The sequence below is a fragment of the Hemicordylus capensis genome, chromosome 6 (assembly GCF_027244095.1).
Source record: "Hemicordylus capensis ecotype Gifberg chromosome 6, rHemCap1.1.pri, whole genome shotgun sequence".
Taxonomy (NCBI): domain Eukaryota; kingdom Metazoa; phylum Chordata; class Lepidosauria; order Squamata; family Cordylidae; genus Hemicordylus; species Hemicordylus capensis.
In genome coordinates this window covers 50,157,348-50,178,124 of record NC_069662.1, presented here as the reverse complement: position 1 = coordinate 50,178,124, position 20,777 = coordinate 50,157,348, and the positions used below count along the sequence as shown (strand labels likewise).

The following is a 20,777-nucleotide window of genomic DNA, read 5'->3' as shown; positions in this document are numbered from 1 at the left end:
AACAAATCCTAAGAATGAGAAGCTTGCTTCAGATTTTAAGACCGAGATTTTACAGAAATCAGCAGCAGATTACAAAGATTCCATTCTTAAGTTGTATTGCACAAGAGCTGCATGTACACTGTACTGAATAAATGAATGAATAAATAAAAGATTACACTTGAGAAATCCAAATTCTGTGCCAAGATAAAGTTTAGCTCTGCAATGTTTACTATTTTGCACAGTCTATTTTTGTTTTGCTAGTCATGGGGAGGGACAAGCAGCTATGCAGGGCATCGACAACTTGTCAACCATCAGAATCTTATTCAACTACCTATCAGCAGACACTGCTCATGTATTTCCAAGCACGGCACAGCCAAGCCATGTCCAAACACTGATAAATCCTAGTAGCTTTTTTCTCTTGCAAAACTGAACACCAACCTCATATCGTTTCTGATCCTCTGCTGCTTTCTTGATCCACATCAGTTTCTCCTTCTTCTCCATGTTATTCCAGGTGGCTTCCATGGCTTTTAGTGCTTTCCCCCGGTCATTCTGAGGAAGAAAACGGGGCATTAAAATACAGCTTACAGGAGTCCATAAAGTCCTTTTCTTTGCAGAGCTCACACCTTCCCTGCTTTGGCCCCATCACATTCTGTTTTCATGCCCATTACCATCAAAAAGAGACACGTTATGGACCTGAAAGAGATTATCACCTGTGCAGTCACACCTATGTTGGTGTTTTGCATCTGCTCAAAAACTGCCTCAGAGCTCTAACCAGGGGATTGACATGCGGAGAATTGTCCTCTCCCCACAAGGGGAGATTTGTAGCCTTCTAACACATGCCTTGAGGGAGAGTTTCTTCTAGGGATGTGCACAGAACTGGTTCCGTGCACTCCTGGGAGGGTGTGAAGGGTTGCTTTAAGGCGCGGGGAGGGTGTCTTTGCACTCATGCTGCCCACTTCCAGTATTATGCTGACCAGGACAGCAAGAGGGTATACAGCTACCCCGCGGCAGTGATTTTGACAGCAGTGCTGGTGGGGAAAACATGGCAGGGGACATAAGGACACTCTCCCTGAACCTTAAAGCACCCCCCTCCCCACTGGCTCGAACGCTGGTCTTTCAAACCAGTTCGTGCACACCTCTAGTGTCTTCCCACTCTATTCTTTTCTGACTCCTACAAAAACAGCAGCTCAGTGAGTCTTCTCCTCTCAAGTTTCAGCATTTTTTTCCTTCTCAGGGAATTTCTTTTCTTTTACCTTTTTTCTTTTGCCTTCCTCACTTTTCTGGGCTTTGTCCTTGTTTTTAATTTTCTGAGGGTTAGTTTTCTTCCTTTGGCTGCCTACACACCCATGTTGCTGCAGGTCTCTTGTTAAAGGGGGCTGAACTTGCAAGGGCAAGTAACAACTGATGGCTATGGTCAGCTAGTGTGTTTGTGAAAAGAACACAAAGTAGACTCTTGCCCACATTGCCTGAAATTGATTAAACAGGAGTGTTGCAACCGCTCAACAAGACTCCCAAGCTTCTCTGTGACTGCAACAGGCTCTTCAGGGTGTTCTCATCTGGCACTCCCCTACACTCAGTATCAGGTCCTCTGATGCTGGTACAAAGTACAGGCTTGACCTCAACCCCATCATTCTCTATTTCAGTCCCTTCAAAGTCAGCATCACAAAACCTTCCAAGTCTGCTACTGCTAAGCAAACAGGGAGATTGGCATTCTAGCAGCTTTGGGATCAGAGTACTAAGGAACCAGGTTCCTCATTCATTGGCAATTAACCTAAATATTATACAGATGTAAGTAGTAGCATATAAACTAATATATATACTAATGTAATTCAATTAATGTAATTGAGGCATATTTTGTCACAAAGTTGGTATGAACTACAATCAAATCTTTGTTGGCTCCTTCCATTCTGCCTCATATGGACCAATCAATCTCACCACAAAGCAGCAGTACATCTGAACAAATTTTGGATTGTCTGCACCTCCCTAGGACCCCATCTCTGCACCTCCGTGGGCTTTTCAATCCTTTTGACTGCCTTCAGGCAAGATCAAGATCACGATCAAAGGCAAGATCAAAGATTTAATTCCCACCTTGATTATGCAGGCCTTTGCAATTCCATGCTGGACTACACTTCTGAGATTTCTTGATCATACCACACAGATGCAACTGAGAGCGGAGTCAGGAGCTGGACTGTGACTGCAGACGACATAGTTTAGTCAGTCTTACCCATGCCGATAGCATAACTGAGCGTCCTGGCAGTCAGTTTTGTTTTAAAGACCATGCTCATAGTTGTGACCATTGAAAGAAACCTAGCTTCCTAACCTTATGTGAGCCTTGCACTCACTGGCATCCTTACTGGATGTCCATTTGACTATGCTTTAACCTCTAGGTTACTTTGCAGATCAACCTATCCCCATGACTGGTACTTCCTTTGGTTGCTCCCATTAGGATTTTCTGTGAGACTGTATAGATCTGGCCACATTTATTTTTTATATTAGATTTTTATACCACCTCACCCAGATGGCTCTAGGTGGTTCACAAATATAAAAACAGATAAAAAGCAAACAATTAACTCATTAAAATGAAATTAAAACCAGTTCAAAACCATTTCAGTACTCAGTAAAGGCCAGGCTAAAAAGATGTATTTCAAAGCTCTTTTAAAGGCTGCTAAAATTCTTAAGCCTTTCATATCCATAAGGAGCGCATTCCAGAGCCCAGGAGCAGCTGCAGAGAAGCCCTGATCCCAAGTTGTCACCAGGCAAGCTGGCGGCAGTTGGATATGGACCTCTCCCAATGACCTCTCCTTAGTGTGGTGGGGATCACACTGAAGGCACTCTCCCAGGTAACCCGGTCCTCAGCCTTTTAGGGCTTTAAAGGTGATTACCAGCACTTTTTATTTTGCTCAGAAACATATTGGCAGCCAGTGCAGCTGTTTTAAACAGGAATAATATGGTCTCTCTGAGAAACCCCAGAGCCCAATTTGGCTGCTGCATTTTGAACCAACTGAAGTTTCCAAACGACATACAAAGACAGTCCCACATACAACACTGAAGTAGTTAAGCCAAGAAGTTACAAGTGAGTGCACCACAGTTTTGAGATCATGATCTTCAAGGAACAGACACAGTTGTCCTATCAATCAAAGTTGACAGAAAGTGCTCCTGACCACAGCCTCCACCTGAGACACCAGGGTGAGACCTGGGTCCAGAACCACTGCCAAGCTTCGTACCTGTTCCTTTGAATGCAACCCCATCCAGAACAGAAAGTTCTATCCCATCCCTTGAATTATGATCCCTCACCATTGGTACCTCCATCTTGTTTGGATTCAGCTTCAATTTATTATTCCTCATCCATCTCATTATCCACCACTGAGGGCTCTAGGGCAAGCTTCTTAAGTAAAGGTTTCACAATTGCCTCCTTCAAACATGGAGGCATCCTGCCCTGCCCAGTGAGGCATTGTAGCAATGGGAAGGATTTGAGGGAGGACTAGGCCTCACTTAGAGCAATTGCTGGGAGGGAGGGCCTTTCCTAATAAGAGAAAAAGCCCAGGGAAAGTCAAAACAAAAGGACCAATTCTGAGGATTGGGCAAAAACCACATACACCCCCCAGCAAGAGGAGAGAAAACTTTTTCTGGTTGTTTGTTCTGTCTCAAGGGTGCCCTGAGGAAGCAGCTGGGGATATGGGAGGCCACAGCCAGAGAGGCTAGAGAAAGCAGGGTGATCCCTGTGAGTAATAAGGTAAGGACTAGTTCAGTTAGACGTGTGAGGGAAGTTGTTCTCCTTTACTGTATTGCTAGAATCCGAGTTACCTGCTTAATGAAACTTCTCTCTCTTACAATCTGCTTTATGAAGAGACAATTGTTCTTACTGCAGACTCTTGTTTTTCTTTTAATCTAATAATAAACCCTTGTTGAAGTGTGTTACTTTTAATTTTGGTTCTGACTTAGTCACACATCTTTGGAAGCCTAGGACTGTTCAGCCCTTTTTGGGAGGATTCATAAGAATCTTATGTGGAAAGGTTTGTTCCACATTAAAATAAAGAAGATGGTGGTAGCCTATTACAAATCTCTTGCAATCAAGAATCCACCCCAGTGAACTCCCTCCACACCTTCTGGCTTTGGTAGGAGAAATGACAGGCATTTATGATGTCAGTTAGGCTATCTCTCCCTATTAGATGATATAAGCCATGTTGGGCATGGATCCAGAGGACAGGTGGTAGGCCAAACACCTCCAAGAAGCTTGTCCACATCCTCAGGAGTCACAAATTGCAACTGATCCATTCTAATCAAACAAGAGGAGTTACTGGACACTGCTACCATTGACTCTGGCAGTAACAGTAGAGTCCAAGTTGGCCCAAATTTGAGATATTTTATCCACAAAACAAGTTATTAAAGGCATCACAGCAGGATGATGAAGACTCCAAATTTATGTTCAGAAAGAATGGGATCTGAATTAATCTCCTCACAATTCTGAACTCCACTGGATGGAAACTTGTGGATGCAATACATGCTAATTAGAGTTGCTTCTTTGCTGTATGAATTGCCACAGTATAAGCCTTTAAATGGGCTATGTGCCATATTTTGTCAGATTCGAGTCCTCCTCCACTTGCATCCCAGTCTTCTCAGCACGTGAAAGATTTCAGTTGGCTACCACCCTCACTGCTCCTCAAAGGGATTCTATCCTGCAAGCCTTCTTGGTATTGCTATGTGCTTATGTAACCAACACCTGTGCTTGATATCTTCTATAAAAAGGATGTCAAACTGTTGGCCCGTGGGCCACATCCAGCCTGTGGAATTCCTTTTTCTAGTCTTTGAGCAGCTGTGTCTCAACCCTGGCCACCATGTTTCCTTCCCCCTAACCCACTGCATGGTGAAGTAGCGGCATTGCTCTCCAATTGCTGAAGCTGACTGGCTTGTTTGTCCACTCATTTTTTCCTTCCTGAGGTTAGCTGGTTTGGCTGTCTGATCAGTTGGTCATTTATTCTTTTCCGGCTGCTGCCAGCACCACCAGTATTTCTCTCCCCCACAACCCCTCACTCCGAAGGAAGCATTTCTCTTTCCTCCCATGCTGCCACAATCCTTCCTCCTGCAACCTCGTGCTCTTCAGCACACAGAGGATAGATACAGAAGGAGTGAGTGAAGGACAAGGGAGGGAACTAGAGGAGAAGAGAGGAACAAAGAAAGGAAGAATGAAAGAGGGGAGGAAGGCAGAAGAAAGAAGGTGGAGGAGAAAGAGGGTCAGAAGGAAGACAAAATGAATGAGTGGAGGGCAAGGGAGAGAGGAGAGGGAGGAAGAAAGGAAGAAAAAAACTAAGGGGGGGGGAATGGAGGAGGAAAACTAAGACAGAAGGCAGCGAGAGGCACTGTCCACTGCACAAGTGAGCTAAGAGCAAGGGAGGGGAGAAAAAGGGGAGGTGACAGAAAGAATGTAAAGAGGGAGAGAAAGAGGGAGAAGGAAGACAGGCGAGAGTTGCCTTCTCTTGCATGAGTGAATGAAGACCAAGGAAGGGGGGAGTAAGAAAGGAAGAGAGTGAGAGAAAGAGGAAGGAAGACTAAGACAGAAAGTAGAAAGGGGCACCTTTCCTTGCATTTTTGAGTGAAGGGCAAGGGAGGGGAAGAGAGGGGAAAGACACAAGGCACGAGCCTGGGATGAAGAGGTGGCACGAGGTGGGTGTGCCCCCCTCCCTGGAGATGCATTGTAATAAAATCCGGCCCACCACCCAATTGAGTTTGACACCCCTGTTCTTTAAGTTTCAATGCCGCCCTCTGCTCTTCTTACTGCTACATTCTCAATTTCTGCTTCAACTGCTACAGGCCTCTATGTTAAGCAAGTAAAGTGTAAGGCTAACACTCTTGGCATGGAGATACAGCAGTCAGTATCGCAGAATGACCCAGTGGTTTGATTAGGCCAGTTGGATATTACTTCTCTGGTGCATTTTCCATGTTGCCCAGACCTCTGTGAGGCAGCTAAGGCTTCTGGACAAAACCTTTGTTTGTGACTTCACCCAGGACTGAGAACATACATCAATGTAAGCAGGATAACTCTGTTCACAACTGCCTTGTAGTGAAAGTTTCTCATGGCAAAGGTTACAGTCTATCTCATTCAGTCCCGATAGATGAAGAAGCTAAAATTAGATGCTAAGAGAAGCAAGTTCTATTCCTCTGCTATGTTCTCCCTATTATTAACTAAGCATGTGCTGTATGTCTCAGTACCACCCATAGGAGCAATTTTATCCCTTCAGTGCACATTTGCCAAACAATTTGAAACAGCTTGCCAGGGTGTTATAGGTGTCTTATATCTTAAAAGAGCACACCAAAAATCTCAGTCATAATGGGGACTGGAGTTCAGTGGTATAGTGCTGTTCCAGGACTTTTTTCTTCTTCCAGGGTCTCAGCAGGAACACAAAGCCATTTGCTTTCTAGGGATGTGCAAAACATTCCGATGTCAAAACATTTCAATTTGAAATGGGCCATTTTTAGTGTTTCAAGCTCAAAAGAAAACAACCTTGATTTGCTACAAAACTTCTATCCAGACCTTTTTTTAATTGCATAAGTTAAAACGTAAAAAGGGAATGGCAACAAAGAACAGACGTTTCGACGTATATACCGTACATCAGCCAACGTATATACATCAGCTTCAGTGTTCTAATCCCAAGCAATGAGGAGACCTGGGGGTAGGCTCTGTGGCTCTTCTGTGCAGGAAAACTGCACATCCCAAATGACCCGTTGGAGTAGTGATGCCAAAAATGTCTGAGGATGAAATTTTTTGATTCTTTACCACACATACATGATAGAGCAGACTCACTGGCCTGCAGTAATGGATTCCCAGGTCATTAAAGTGTTTGAATCTGGAGCTGAAAAACTGCATTAGCTGGTGATTAGGTGGTGAGAGAATTGTGGTCTGCAGCATTGAGAATTAGACGCAGGCTAGATTCCGTTTTGAAATGCTCCCAGACATTGATGGAGAGGAGTGGTTTAGATTTAGACAGTTGGTAAAAACAAACCAACTTTGCTGAGTGTATAAGCAAGACTTTTAAGATTGTGGGCAACGAGCAAGGGAAGGAATGGTGCTGAGAGCACTGATACCATGAGCAGTGTTTTGGCTGCTGTGAGGGTACTTGAGTGACCTCCAGGGACCTAGTAGTTATGTTTGTCCTCTCGAGTTTCTCAAAAGCATGAAGAGTCCCTCACCATCAAACAGTAGATTTGGGCCCTACTCTCAAGCAGCAAAGCTGTGGGATATAGCCACAAACATCTCTTCCAGGCATTAGAGCAAGGCATAGTTTTAGAGCTCCAGCAGTGGTGTAGTCACAAATTTAGAAGTGCAGGCATTCTCTATAACTACCACCACAGCCACAGCCACCCTGACAGCCATGCCCTATAAACTATGGCCATACCCCTCCCTTAGATAGATGCAATAATTTGGGAGGTTCTATTACAAGAAGTCAAGAATAGTTTCCTAATTCTACAGACCTTGAACCTCATGTGTTTATTCACCCAGAAGAGCAGTCTGGATTGTCAACCACAAAGGGTAGAAGATACTCCTTGTAAGAGAAGACAGGAAGAAAGTAATCAATTGTAGTCCAATATTCAATTATGTAGCAAAGTGTTGAAATGGCAACAGCAGATATGATTTTGCACTTTGTTTCAATCTTGAAACAAAACACAGATGGCCGAAACGTTTCATCGAGACAACAGTTGAACTGGCTGCTTTGACGGAACAAAACTCAAAATGTTTCAAGTGTTTCAGCCATAGGGAACTATGGGGAAACTTGAAACACCCCATTGTTCCCCATGGGTAGTTCCTAGGGACACCAAAGGAGTTTGGGTGGTAGAGCATGATGGGTGCTACCTACCACCCAACCCACAAAATAAATGGGCAAGCGGGCAATTTGTAATCTTTCTCCAAAAAACCCCACAGGAGCCTAGGTAGCACAGACTGCTCTTCTGGGTGAATAACCACATGAAGTTCAAGGTCTATAGAATTAGGAAACTATTCTTGACTTCTTGTAACAGAGCCTCACAAATTATTGCATCTATCTATGGGGGGTTGGGGGAATGGTTAAAAATGTGTTAAATTGCCTGCTTGTCCATTTCTTTTGTGGGTTGGGTTGTAGGTAGCACCTACGATTCCTTACCACCCAACCCCCTTTGGTGCCCTTAGGAGCTACCCATGGGGAACAATGGGACATTTTGAGTTTTCCATTGTTCCCTATGGCAGAGTGCACCCATGTTTTGCATTACAATGCATTTTGCAACCCTGCCTTGGAAAACCACTGCAGAAGCACACAGTAAAAGGGAATCTGTCCCTCCCAACACAGAACACACATTTCAAACACAGTCCAAAAATGGCAAAAAAAGATTCACTGAACTAGAATCCACTGCCAGCCACAATGCCTGCACTGCAGTAACATCACTGGCACAAGTTGCTCTCTCACACACAATTATGAGTCTGCCACAGCAGCACCCTTAGCAGCAAACATAGCCATATGCTCAACTAGAGCAAAATCAGCCACATTTTGACTGAGTATAACTTGCAATGCAGACCAGACCAGAGCAGTGAGTGAAACACAACTTAGTTTCAAGGCCAGACATGAAGCTTATCACAGCAATCACAAAGAAATCTCTCTCTCTCTCTCTCTCTCTCACACACACACACCTGTCCATTTCTCACCACAACACTATCTCACAAACAAAACAAACCACAACTAAAGGAAGGCAGGCACCCAAGTTCTGCCTTTGTTAATCTGAGAACCAGCAAAACTAATGGCTACCAAGATAGTGTTCTTCTCTTTGGCTGTCCACAGCACCACAGACATACACAAAGTGGAAGGCAGTTGTCGCTTCATCCGTTTGCTGATAGGAGATTCAAGTATTCCCCCTGCACAGGCGGTTGGCTGCTAAGCGGGAACTATAATCACTGGTCTGTGCAGTTCTATTCATGCTATGATCCATTTACTCTCACTTAGCCAAATAGGCCAAAGCACATCTCACATCAATGCACTGCATCTAAGTGACAGGTACAGTTTTCAGTTAAAAACAACAACACAGCTTATAGGTGTCCAAGGGCAGTTGCCAATGCCCCTCCCGGAGGATTGAGTCAGTTCCCACTGACTTAAATTGGGCATACTCTCAGGGGGGTGGGGTACCAGATTGCTAGCTCCCCACTCCCCTGGAAAAGTCCTGCAGACACCCTGAACCTTCATCCTACAAGCTCTAACCAGCAAATTCCTTCAAAAACTTTGCACATGGCTCATCAAATTCAAAGCTCACTTGGACGTACGGCAGCAACTATGTTTGGTATTTGCTGAACTCTGCATGAGCCCACTGTAGCTGCAATTATTGTATTCTCAACTCATTTTACAGCAAGCAATCTGGGAAGTTCCTCATCCTAATTTATACTCTTATGATCACTCCTCTGATGGTAGGATGAATACAACTTGCTGCAGGACAGTCCATATCACTCACACCCACCATTTGGGGTAACACTGCTGGTCAACAGATCATGGAATCAAACACATAAATTGTCTGGAGATATTAGCTGTTCAGAGCCATGGTTTCAGTTCTTCATCTTCTCAAGAACAAAGTGGTACTGGTAGCCACCAGCAAAGGGGTCACTGCCAAATGGCTGCAGACCTCTAGGATTGGTGCATCATCCACAATATTCTCTCTCAATTCATCTACTGGGCCTTGGTGGTGTGGTTGCAGATTCACTGAAGAGGACAAGGGAATCAACCCAGAGTCACTGAACCTTAGGTAACACAGATGCCCCCAAAATGAACCACAACCACACTGAACTTTAAGTGTCTTCACTTCTAAACTTGGATCTGTGGCCACCGAAGGATGCCTTTTTGAGGAACTGGGACACCTCCAGTGTTCCCTCTAAGGCATGCGTACATGCTCACAAGTTTTTTTATGTCCACTCAGTTAATTTTAGATCCTGCTCAGGTTGAATCAAGAAGGCCCCTTTCTGAATGCACATGTGCACGCACACTGCCTTGATACTGCCACCAGGAACAAAACTCGTTCCACACACAGATGTAAAAAATTAAAGAGAACACTGGACATCTCACATATGCTCCTCAACACCCATTCCTCGTTGTCAGTCCTACCCAATATTCTTCAAGATCCCCAAAACTGTTGATCACCCTGTTTTGCCCACCTTTTTTGCTTTGTGAATAACCAGTTTTCACACCTACTAAGGGCACAGGATCTACAATTCCAACATAATGGGTTGATCCTTTATGACAATGTTCAAACTGAAACTGCCTGGGGGATCCATGCTTTCTTAGGGACTTCTCAACTGCTACGGATAGTATTATTTAACTCTATGCCTTCTACCATCTGTCCAGCAAGTGGATTCACTTTTCAAATTTACCCAGCCATGGAGCCTTTGTGCCAGTTCCATCTTAGATTATTGATTGCAGTTGCAGTGTTCAGGATTATCTGCTTCTTCACTAAGAGTTCACTTAGCAGCTATTTCTGATTTCTATGCTCTTATCAAAAGGCAGAACACTTCCTCATTAAGGGGCTTTGAAATGTGTATCTTCCTATCAAAACCTTGACTAGTATTTGCACAAGTAATGGTGAAACCCTAGCAATCTCCTCTGTCCAGATGTCTGATCAACTGTGTGTTCTACATGAATGCCCCCCTCTTCTGTAAATGCATACAAAATGGCCAATTGCCCAGATGTGTATTTTCCTCTCTAAGATAGTATGAAACTCCAGTCTTGCACAAGACCTTACACTTCCAGTTTTTCCAAACATCTCAGGATAAGGACACAGCCCTTTACACAATGTATGTCCTTTTATTTGCACAGAACAGTGCCCTTTTGCAGCCACTTTTTCGTATGTTACACGTTGCATGTCTCCACAGCATTAATTATACTGGACTGTCTTAGCAATTACTCCCTGCTTTGAAATTGCTTGCCATTCATTCCCAGTGGTTAACAGAGGTCATTTGCTTCACTCAAGTTATTGATAGTTCCTGTGCTTTCCTCCAGAGAATTTCCACACCTGTTTGTACAAGGCAACTACATGGCCCAGGCCATCAACTTTCCATACTGGATGTCCACATAAGGGCTGATGTGACTTTCAACATGGTTGCGACTCCTTATTCCCATGTGGCTCCCTCATAAATAAGCCTAATAGGCACATTAGTGTGTCAGTCATTCATATGCCTTCTCTGTTTTTGGTACCCTCTCTTTACTAAGATACCCTGAGAGACAATCTGAAAGAACTAAGTGGGAAGGTGCTCACAACATCCCTCCAAGCATGTGCAGATGGCTACAACATTCCCCTCGAGTCCTTTTGGAAAACTTACCTGGCTCTGCTCTGAAATCAGGAGAAGAAACAACCTGTTGCAGACAGCTTCAGGGGCATAACTATAACAGGGCAAGGGGAGACAGTTGTCCCGGGGCCCCCACAGGCAAGTCACATGACTGACTCCCCCAGCTGCACACCCACCCGGGCTTCCTTCAGTTGTATTCATCCTCCAAAATTGATGTGAGCATTAAGACCTGGAGCTACCAGAACAGTATGTCTTTCTCTAGTAGCATTAAATGACTTGCATTGTCCACAATCAGAAAAAAATGACCAGAACATATCCCACTCGGTGCAACCCTCCATATAACACATTTAAACAATGGCATATGGAGAATCCTTCTTGGTGGCTGCCCACTATTTCAGAACTCTCTTTCATGGAGGTGCATCATTGACTGAGAATCTTCTGAAAGTCAGGCAAGTGAGGCCATTCAAGCTGGGCTGGCACTCAAGTTACAGAGGCAGGGGTTGTTTTATTGTATATTAAAATGAGGCTAATACAGCAGAAACTTTTATTCTGTGTTTATTGGACGCCTCAGAGAATGTTTAACAAGAGATGGTCACAGACGTCTAGATGCTGGAGGTATAATCTCTGTGAGGATACACGTGCATATGGTTTGGTCCTGTCTGGTTATTGGGCCATTTTGGCTTGAAATTCATAAGGTTGTTAACATGACATTGCAGCAATCATTGCCTGTCAAGGACGTCCATGTTTTGTTGGGATATTTCCCCAGCATATGGAATTTAGCATTACATCAAGAATTGTGTATTCTTTGTGCCTGGGGTAGGGGGGTTGCCAAAAGGACTATAATACAACACTGGAAAGACAAATTTATTCCCAAACTGCAACTTTGGATAACTGATATGTGTTCCTTGTCAGCATTTGAATTCCCCCCCCCCCCAACAGAAAGGTAAAAAGAGTAAGGGTTTTTTTCTTTTCCTTTCCCCACTTCCCTTTCTTTTTTCCTAGGTAGGTTGTATCTTTTTGTTTAAGGGATCAATCTTTTGTCTTTCCTTCTTTTTTTCCTCTCCCCCCCCCATTATACCTACATAAATAATTGCTATCCTTTATTATGTTATATGCACTGCTGTAATCCATTTTAATTAAAAAGAAAGAAAAAAGAAAGAAGTGTTATTGTATATTGTGATATTTTGGGAACTTCTTTACTTAGCTTCAGATTGTAACCCTCTCTGAGAATTTAAGAAAAGTAATGGAATCCTGAACAAAAATAAATTGGGAATGACTCAAAAGCCCACCTCCTTTTATCAAACAGCAATCGACGTATCTAATGGTGACTGCCTAAATGGCCTCTTACTCAATGTTCTTGACAGTTTTACATTTTAATTTCCTCTGCAATACAAATGTGCATCATGGTTACAGCTCTTTGTTGCATTTGGGAAATCAAACAATTAAAAGTGATGACTGTTCTGATTCCAAGGCAAGCCAGTCCACTGATTCACATGCAAAAATTTAAACAAGATTAATGTGGATTTTAGTGTGTACCATTTAGTTACTACAGATTGCACTCTAAAAGTGGCAGACTTTTGCCCTGCCTGTTGCTTCCAAGCAGTGTTCCCTCTAACAGAGGATTCCCAGACGTTGTTGACAACTCCCATAATCCCCAAGCAAAAGCCATTACAGCTGGGGATTCTAGGACTTGTAGTCAACATCTGGGAATCCCTGTTAGAAGGAACACTGCTTCCAAGCCAAGGCAAATCCAGAAAGCGCAAAAATCCACCCCCATATTAAGTTTTACATGCTCATAACTTTTTATTATTTCTTTATTTAATTTCTATACCACCCTTCCAAAAATGGCTCAGGGCGGTTTAAATTAAAATAAAAACAATTAGAACCAATTAAAATCAAAAACTATAAAAAACAATATAAACCCAATTAACAATTAAAACATTTAAAACAGTTGTAAAACCCTGGAAGGCCAGGCCAAACAGATAGGTCTTAAGGGCTCTCCTGAAGGCCAATAATGAATTCAGATTACAGATTTCTGCTGGGAGTACATTCCACAGCCCAGGAGCAGCTACAGAGAAGACCCGCCTTTGAGTCACCAGCAGATGTACCAGTGGTAACTGGAGACAGACCTCCTCAGATGACCTTAAGGTATGGTGGGGATCATGTAGAAGAAGGCGATAGCCTCCACCTGCAATACCAGGGTGAGGCCTGAGTCCAGGAGTACTTCAAAGCTGCGTACTTGCTCCTTCAGGGGGAACATAACTCCATCCAGCACAGAATGATCTAACTCATCTCTCACATTTTGAACCCCTACAATGAGCACCTCTGTCTTGCTTGGATTCAGTTTCAATTTGCTATCTCTCATCCAGCCCATTACTGCCTGTAGGTAGGCATTCATTCTCTAAATAATGCAATTTTCTGATGATGAATATAAAAAGGAGAAGTAGATATGGGTGTCATCAGCATACTGATAACACCCAGCACCAAAACCCCTGATGACCTCACCCAATGGTTTCATGTAGATATTAAAAAGCATTGGTGTCAGAAATGAGCCCTGAGGGACTCCATAAAATAGCTCCTATTTTGAAGAGCAGCTATCACCAAGCTCCATCATTTGGAATCTACCCAAGAGATAGGACTGGAACCACTGCAAAGCAGTGCCCTCTATCCCCAACTCCCCCAGGCGTACAGAAGGATACCATGGTTGATGGTATCGAACACTACTGAGAGATCCAGAAGAAACAGCAGAATCACACTCCCTCTGTCCATTCCCCGGTAGAGGTCATCCATTAGGCTGACCAAGGCTGTCTCAACCCCATAGCCAGCTCTAAAGCCAGTTTGAAATGGGTCTATATAATAAGTTCCCCCCAAAACTGCATGGAGTTGGTCAGCCACCACCCTCTCAATCACCTTGCCCAACCAGGGGAGATTGGAGACTGGCCTATAACTATCCATCACTAAGGGGTCCAGGGGAGGCTTCTTAAGAAGTGGTCTAACCATTGCCTCCTTCAAACAAGGAGGCACCCTACCCTCCCTCAGAGATGCATTTATGATATTAAATAGGCCACCTTCAACAATCTCCTTGTTAGATAGAAGCAGCCAAAGCAGGCAAGGAGCCAGAGAACAAGTGGTAGGTTGCACAGCCCCAAGCAGCTTGTCCACATCCTCAGGAGTCACAGATTGAAACTGATCTAATCTAATACTGTGAGAAGGATGACTGGACACCCCCCTTCATCGACCCTGCAGAAGCAGTGGAGTCCAAGTCGCCCAAATACAGGATATTTTGTCCGCAAAGAACCCACTAAAAGCGTCACAGCAGAACGGTTGGGGCTGTGGTATCACCACATCCATTTATTTTTAGTTTCATCCTTACTCTGAACTAGGAACCTGCGTTTTTCTTAGGGATGTGTTTGGTTCATGTGCAGCCTGTACACAGCCATTTTACTGTTCATTATGACACATCTGTGTGTGGTAAAATTCTCTGCAACACTTAGCAGGAAGATATGACTTGACTATCTTAAGAGGAATTCTTTATCCCTGGGACAAATGTGATTTTCAAGATGGGCTTTCTCAAATAAGGCTCACAATACTGCTCTGGTTCAGGAAAATACAAATTTTCATTTTGGAAGATAGTGCAGACATTCACTACCACAGCCATTCCTGATGAACCCCCATCTACTTTTACCTTAAAGCGAGCAAGGTAATCTCCAATGACACTTTGCTGCCAAATCTCCTCGGCTGTTTTGGGTGACTCGGGAAGTTTACCGCGATCCTCCTTGTCAGAACCATGCTTCTTCTCAGTCTGAGCTTTCATGGCAGCCTCACGAGCTTTGTACTTGGCCTAGGTCAGAAAACAGCGCAGACAGTCAAATGCCTAGAAATCTTTACATTAATTGGAACTTGCTGGTAAGAAAATGGAACCTGGCTGATCAAACACTGTACAATGTTAGTTTAAAAACTGTGTTTCAGGAAACCATGGGCTTTCAAGAGTTTATCAGGGTTCTTCAATGAAAAGATAACTGCAAAACACAATAGCTTGCACACAACTAAATTTCAAATGGTTTTTTAAAGTATTTTAATTAGTTTCAAATGGTTTTTTAAGTTGCTTTTGAATTTTTATATTGTTTTTAGAACTGTGTTTTAAATGGTATGTGTTTTTAGCTCTTTTTAAATTTGTACACCACCCAGAGGAAATGCTTTACTTTTTCCATCACCAATGAAGCTGGCAGCCAATATACTCTCTTCAACTTACCTTCTCTACTAGCGAAACCAATCAGGAGACTGGGACATGGGCTGACCTGGTCTTCTCAAACCCAGTGGAGGAAAAGAGCTGTAGGGTTAAGACACATGGAGAAGCCAGATCCCTATTTTTCCCTAAAATTATTCCATTTTGAACCTTTTGTTTCAAGTAAAAGTGAGCTGGGCTTTTGTTTTACAAATGATATTGTTTTTGATTGTGGAATTTTAGTTCTCCTGCTAATGCAATGTGGAGGTCAAAAGAGAGGTCCGGGCTGCATATCTATTATAGCAAACTGCTATTTGTAGAACTTCTGCCCCATCCACTCAACCAAAATAATGCCCTGGAAGAAAACATCAGCTGGTGTAAAATGCCTCAGTGTACCTCCTTATGGAGACAGGAAGAGGAGACCAATATCCAATCACACTGGCTATGCATCAGATAGTGGCTACAGCTCAAGGTTCTTTAAAATCTTATGTAGCCAGAGACCTGCATACATGACAGTGCACCTCTTCTCAAGTCTGCCCATTAAGATCTATGCAAGGGGCTTGCTTTAAATCAGGTCTGTTCATGTTTGGCCACCCCACTGTTTTTGGACTACAACTCCCATAATCCACAGCAACAGTGGCCAATAGCCAGGGATTATGGGAGTGGTAGGCCAACATCTGAAAGAGGGCCGAAGTTGAGCAGTCCTGCTTTAAATCCTCTCTGCAAGGTAAGCTTAGCTGTAGCAATCCCAATTCACAAAGTTTTTTGTCTAGTGAATTCTACTGAAGCTTGACCCTAAGTTTTCAAGAGGACATATGTAAAATGTTTTACTAAGTATGTGATAAGAGATATCCTGTAAGGGAATTTATGCATGTTAAATTGATTTCTAAAAGATTTTTGATAGAAATTATTAGTAACACCGCTCTGTGTTAAAGTGTTAATTCCATTACTGAAGAGTTTTAGTGGTTAGCTATCTTGGGTATACAGATAAAGCAAGATAGAAATCTCAAAATACATAAATACTCTACATTTGGATCTATTTTCTATTATTGAATTAATTTGCTTGATACAATAATTGTTATTCATACTGCATAATAAAACATGTGTTATTATTTGAAAGTTTCAGTAATCAGACACTTTTGGCTGCTTTCACACAGAGACTCTGACCTTTCTGCATTTTCTCTTCCTCTTTCTTTCTTTTTTTTTTAAACACCTGGAGAAATGGTAAAGGCAGCAAAATACTTGCCATTTTTGTGTTGAATACCATCAGCTAGAAACATGGTGCTAAATTTAAACCATTTGTGGGCATGCATTTTCCTCTTTCTGTGCACAAAAGCTGCCTTAGGGAGAGACATTAGCATATCTTCAGGCTGCCATATGTACTGTAGCAATGATATACGGTAGCTCTCATTCTGGATGGTGCAGCCTCTTCCATGCTAGAAACAGCTGGTGTGACAATGATGAGGCTTGATCATAGCAAACATGGCTCGGCTACAAGTCTGGGAAAGTTAAAAAAAAAAACAACCCACAGCCACCCCCACCTTCTGTCACATCTCTTGCAAAGGTAGCCTCTCTTAATGGCTTTAAACTGTAATCATGCATGTATTTTGCCAAGCCAAGAGAGACTGAGTTGCCAGATTGACAGGTCAAAAACACGGCATAATTTGCCGCTTTACTGTGAGAACTCAGCAGATTATACAAATAAGGATCATGTGGCTGGACTAATAAAGAATTCAGCTTCTTTGATTTTTTTTAAAATCACGAACACACACACACACACACACACAGCCTCATGGTTACAAAGTAGAACTTGTGACATTTACATGTGTATGCACACGTGCGTGCAAGGGCTGTTTCTCCAGCACAACCCCTTGTTACTCACAAGAGTCCCTGTTTCTCGCCCCATCATTTTTCCTCTCTCCTAGCCATTCTGAATTTTGCAATAAGGGTGACTGCAAGCGACCATTTATATGGTTGCTTACTGGCATGGATATATTAAGCTTCATTGCATATATTTATATTCTTTGTAACTCATACAACATGTAACTAATATCATAACTTATATTAGTAACTCAGAACAGATGATAAAAGTTAAATAATATATTCCTAAATATACTATAGTGCCTGTCCATGCAGGATGGAGACTCTTAGCGCTCACGTTTTCTTGTAATCCTGTTTGGATGCAGAGGTGTAGAAAATTCTCCTTGGAATGCAGACAGACCACTGGCACACCATAAGATCATAAGCTCACTACAGTAAGTTAGGGTTTGGTAAACTGACATCTGTCTTCAGATAGACAGTCTTTAACGCTGACACTCAACCACATTTAAATAAAACCCATTCAAAAGAAATTCCTTCCCCTAACCATCAATCATTCAAGTCATGGTGTCTCGCTAACTCCTGAAAGCTGCCGCCAACCCAAAACACCCTCTTCTCGGGCTTTTAAACCAAGTCTCAAGACCTCTCCCTTTTGATTCTGTGTAATGTTCATAAGTGCATTGGATGGCGGATAAGAATGTGGAAGAGGGCTTTGGTTTTGTCCACTTTTACACCGTGAAGATACTGTTGAGGTCTGGCTTGCCCCACTCCCAGCAAACTGGGAAAAATTGGTAGAGATAACGCAAGATGGAATGGTAGGAGCGCCCAGACTGTGACGGAGCTGCTGGTGCCTTCCAGAAGGAACCGAAGGCTCTGGAACATTTCAGAACTTCCTGCAGGTTCCTAACAGATTTCTTTTCTTTTTTTAAAAAAGAGAGAGGGAGAGGATCAAGATCCTGGTTTCATCCAAGTCAACCGGAAAAAAAAATACATTCTAGCTGACTTTGTGACACTCAGGAATACATGCTCCCCCAAACCTCCCCCTCAAAATATGGTAAGGAGAATGTGCATTATTGATCAAACAACCTTTTTTTTCTCTGAAAGATCATTCCACATCCGTGCCAGCAGCCGGGTCAGTTCACTCTCCGACAGTTCGGGTCGCTCCTCCTGCAGCTGCTTGCGTTTCTCCTCCGAGAAGATAAACATAGCAGAAACGGGCCGTTTGGGTTTCTCAGAACCTCCCTGTTATAAAGAGCACAAAGGGACTCGTGGTTGTGGAACTTTTGAGTTTGAAACTTAGTTAAAAGAAAAAGAAAAAGTTACGGAAAAAAAGAGAGAGCAAAAATGGGAATGAAGTCTTATTTGGGGGGGCAGCAAACTTTACCCAGTCAATTAATCTACTAACACTTTAGCCGATTAATCAACAAGGCCCAATTTTTACCAACAACATTAAGTTTAAATTGGTGGGGCAGAACGTTAGAAGTATTTCTATCTTTTGAGGCTATTTTGGTTCTGGTTTGTCACTATAATGAAAAGGGAATGAAAAGAAAAAAGCTAAAGACGGGTCTTTATGTCTAACAACAGGTGGTAACTTATTATATGGTAAATTCCTCCAGTATGTAGGACTTTTGTCAGACACAAATATGTTTTAAATGGCTGGCCAGTTACTTGATCATAAAGCAGATGATTTATTCAACTTAATATTCTTTAAACCTGATAGTTCTACTTATTTTATATACTGTAAAGGAAATCTTAAAATTTGGATAGATATACTTTTGCCACTTTTACTAAAATACCACAAACAAACCTAACAGCCATTTTAAATGAAGTCTTGAGGCAGGTTTAAAAGTCAGATTCACCCCCACCACTTAAAGGCAAAAATAAAAAAAGGAAAAAAAGATGCACATGTACACACAATGCATCCTGCTTGTTGTCCTCATCACCACTCACCTTGCTAGCATCTGGCGGGGACTTCTTAGAGGCAGGGCTGGTGGCACCTTTCTTGTTTGTTCCCAGCATCTTCTCCTCTCCCAAAACCCTCTGCTGTTCTTCCTCAGGTAGGCTCTAAATTTTGAAAAGAACAAAATAAATAAGGTGATAGTTTCCTAGACACTAGGCTATTTTCAGTTATCTCTGCCTTTCACTTTTGTAACAAACGAACATCCATGTAATTTGGCAACATCATCAACGAAGTCAACATCTTCAAAAACTGACATCAATGGTCAGTTTTAGCTGGTGTAGATTGTATCTGTCTACCTCCTTCTGAAAGGCTTAGCTTTCCAGGAAAATATTGTCAGTGTTCCAGCATCAGCACTACTTTCCAATTACCTTTTCCCCTTCTCTCCCAGAGGAACACAAGTAGTTGCTTTGATAGACCATCAAAAGGGACAAAGATTCTGGAGCTAGTTTGCATAAATCCTGCCTACTGCAGCAAGTGGAAGTAACCCATTGGAGGACACCATCCTCTACCAAAGGAGAATGTGGCCTTCAGGGTGGGTGAGACACAGTCCATCTATCATGCAACAACTGTACTGTACTATCAACTAGTTTTCAGAGCTATACATAAGCTGGGTCATACACACTTGAAGACAGTTACTCAGTTCAGATATCATGCCAAACCCACAGTTAAGAAAGATTAACTATAGTTTGGTGCCATTTCTGAACTGACAAACTGTAAGTAAGCAAACAAGCCATTCTGAACCACAACCTGCCTGATTGTTTAGAAGCTCAAAACATGATCTGAGTTCCAAATGAAGGTCAAACCAAAGTATGGAGTGATGATTGAACTGAGGCTGTGTCTTTACACAAAAATTCCCACCCACTGGTGTCTGTTAGGGAGGCCCTGCTCAGAGCTCCCTCAATACAAGAAGATCTATTATGGGACTGACAACACCTTTGGGATTATGGTCTCATCACTGTGGATCCATGATGGATCACTGAATAATCTTGTAGGCTTTGAGGAAAAAAATTTTCTAGTATTTAGAAATAGCACTCTCTGTTCAAAGGCAAATAGAATTATGAAACACAACCGACATGATCTAATCAAAGTTGAGCACTTTAAAGCTTCATTGATTCCAATGGGAGAAAGCTAATCATGCACAATGGAATCAAAGTGGTTTTAAAAAGAGCTCAACTGGTTGACTCATAGCCTTGTCTTTTTAGGCAAGGCCTTTAATAATGTTATAGAAAGATGCACATACTTTATTTTGAGCACAGAAGGATATTGTGTATTTGCCCAATATAGACCCTTTTAATGAAGATTCCAGTTTCAATGACTACCCAGACCCATCTTCCTAGCTGAACTGACCAACATGTGCAAATGAAAAGAACACAACACAAGATGAGATGCAAAAGAATGTAAACAACAACACCACTACTCTTCTGGGAGAGACTCACCTCCAGGAAACGTAGGAGTTCAATTTCATAATCTTTCTTTCTCTGTAAGGGCAAAGCAGCAAGAAAAAGTCACTT

The 20,777-nt window shown here is 42.6% G+C and overlaps 1 protein-coding gene across 10 annotated transcripts in view; it reads right to left on the bottom strand.

The window, feature by feature from the left end:
- The window catches only part of UBTF (upstream binding transcription factor), a 73,037-nt gene that overhangs the window by 26,928 nt on the left and 25,332 nt on the right, over nucleotides 1-20,777 (bottom strand). For 9 of the 10 annotated variants that reach the window (XM_053262396.1, XM_053262402.1, XM_053262398.1 and 6 more), the window contains 5 exons: nucleotides 20,703-20,744; nucleotides 19,257-19,370; nucleotides 18,393-18,548; nucleotides 14,949-15,104; nucleotides 418-528 (listed from right to left, as the gene is read on the bottom strand). In XM_053262396.1, the coding sequence (XP_053118371.1) occupies nucleotides 418-528; nucleotides 14,949-15,104; nucleotides 18,393-18,548; nucleotides 19,257-19,370; nucleotides 20,703-20,744 (579 nt within the window). The remainder of the gene's footprint in view (nucleotides 1-417; nucleotides 529-14,948; nucleotides 15,105-18,392; nucleotides 18,549-19,256; nucleotides 19,371-20,702; nucleotides 20,745-20,777) is intronic. The other variant, XM_053262403.1, reaches the window with a different exon arrangement.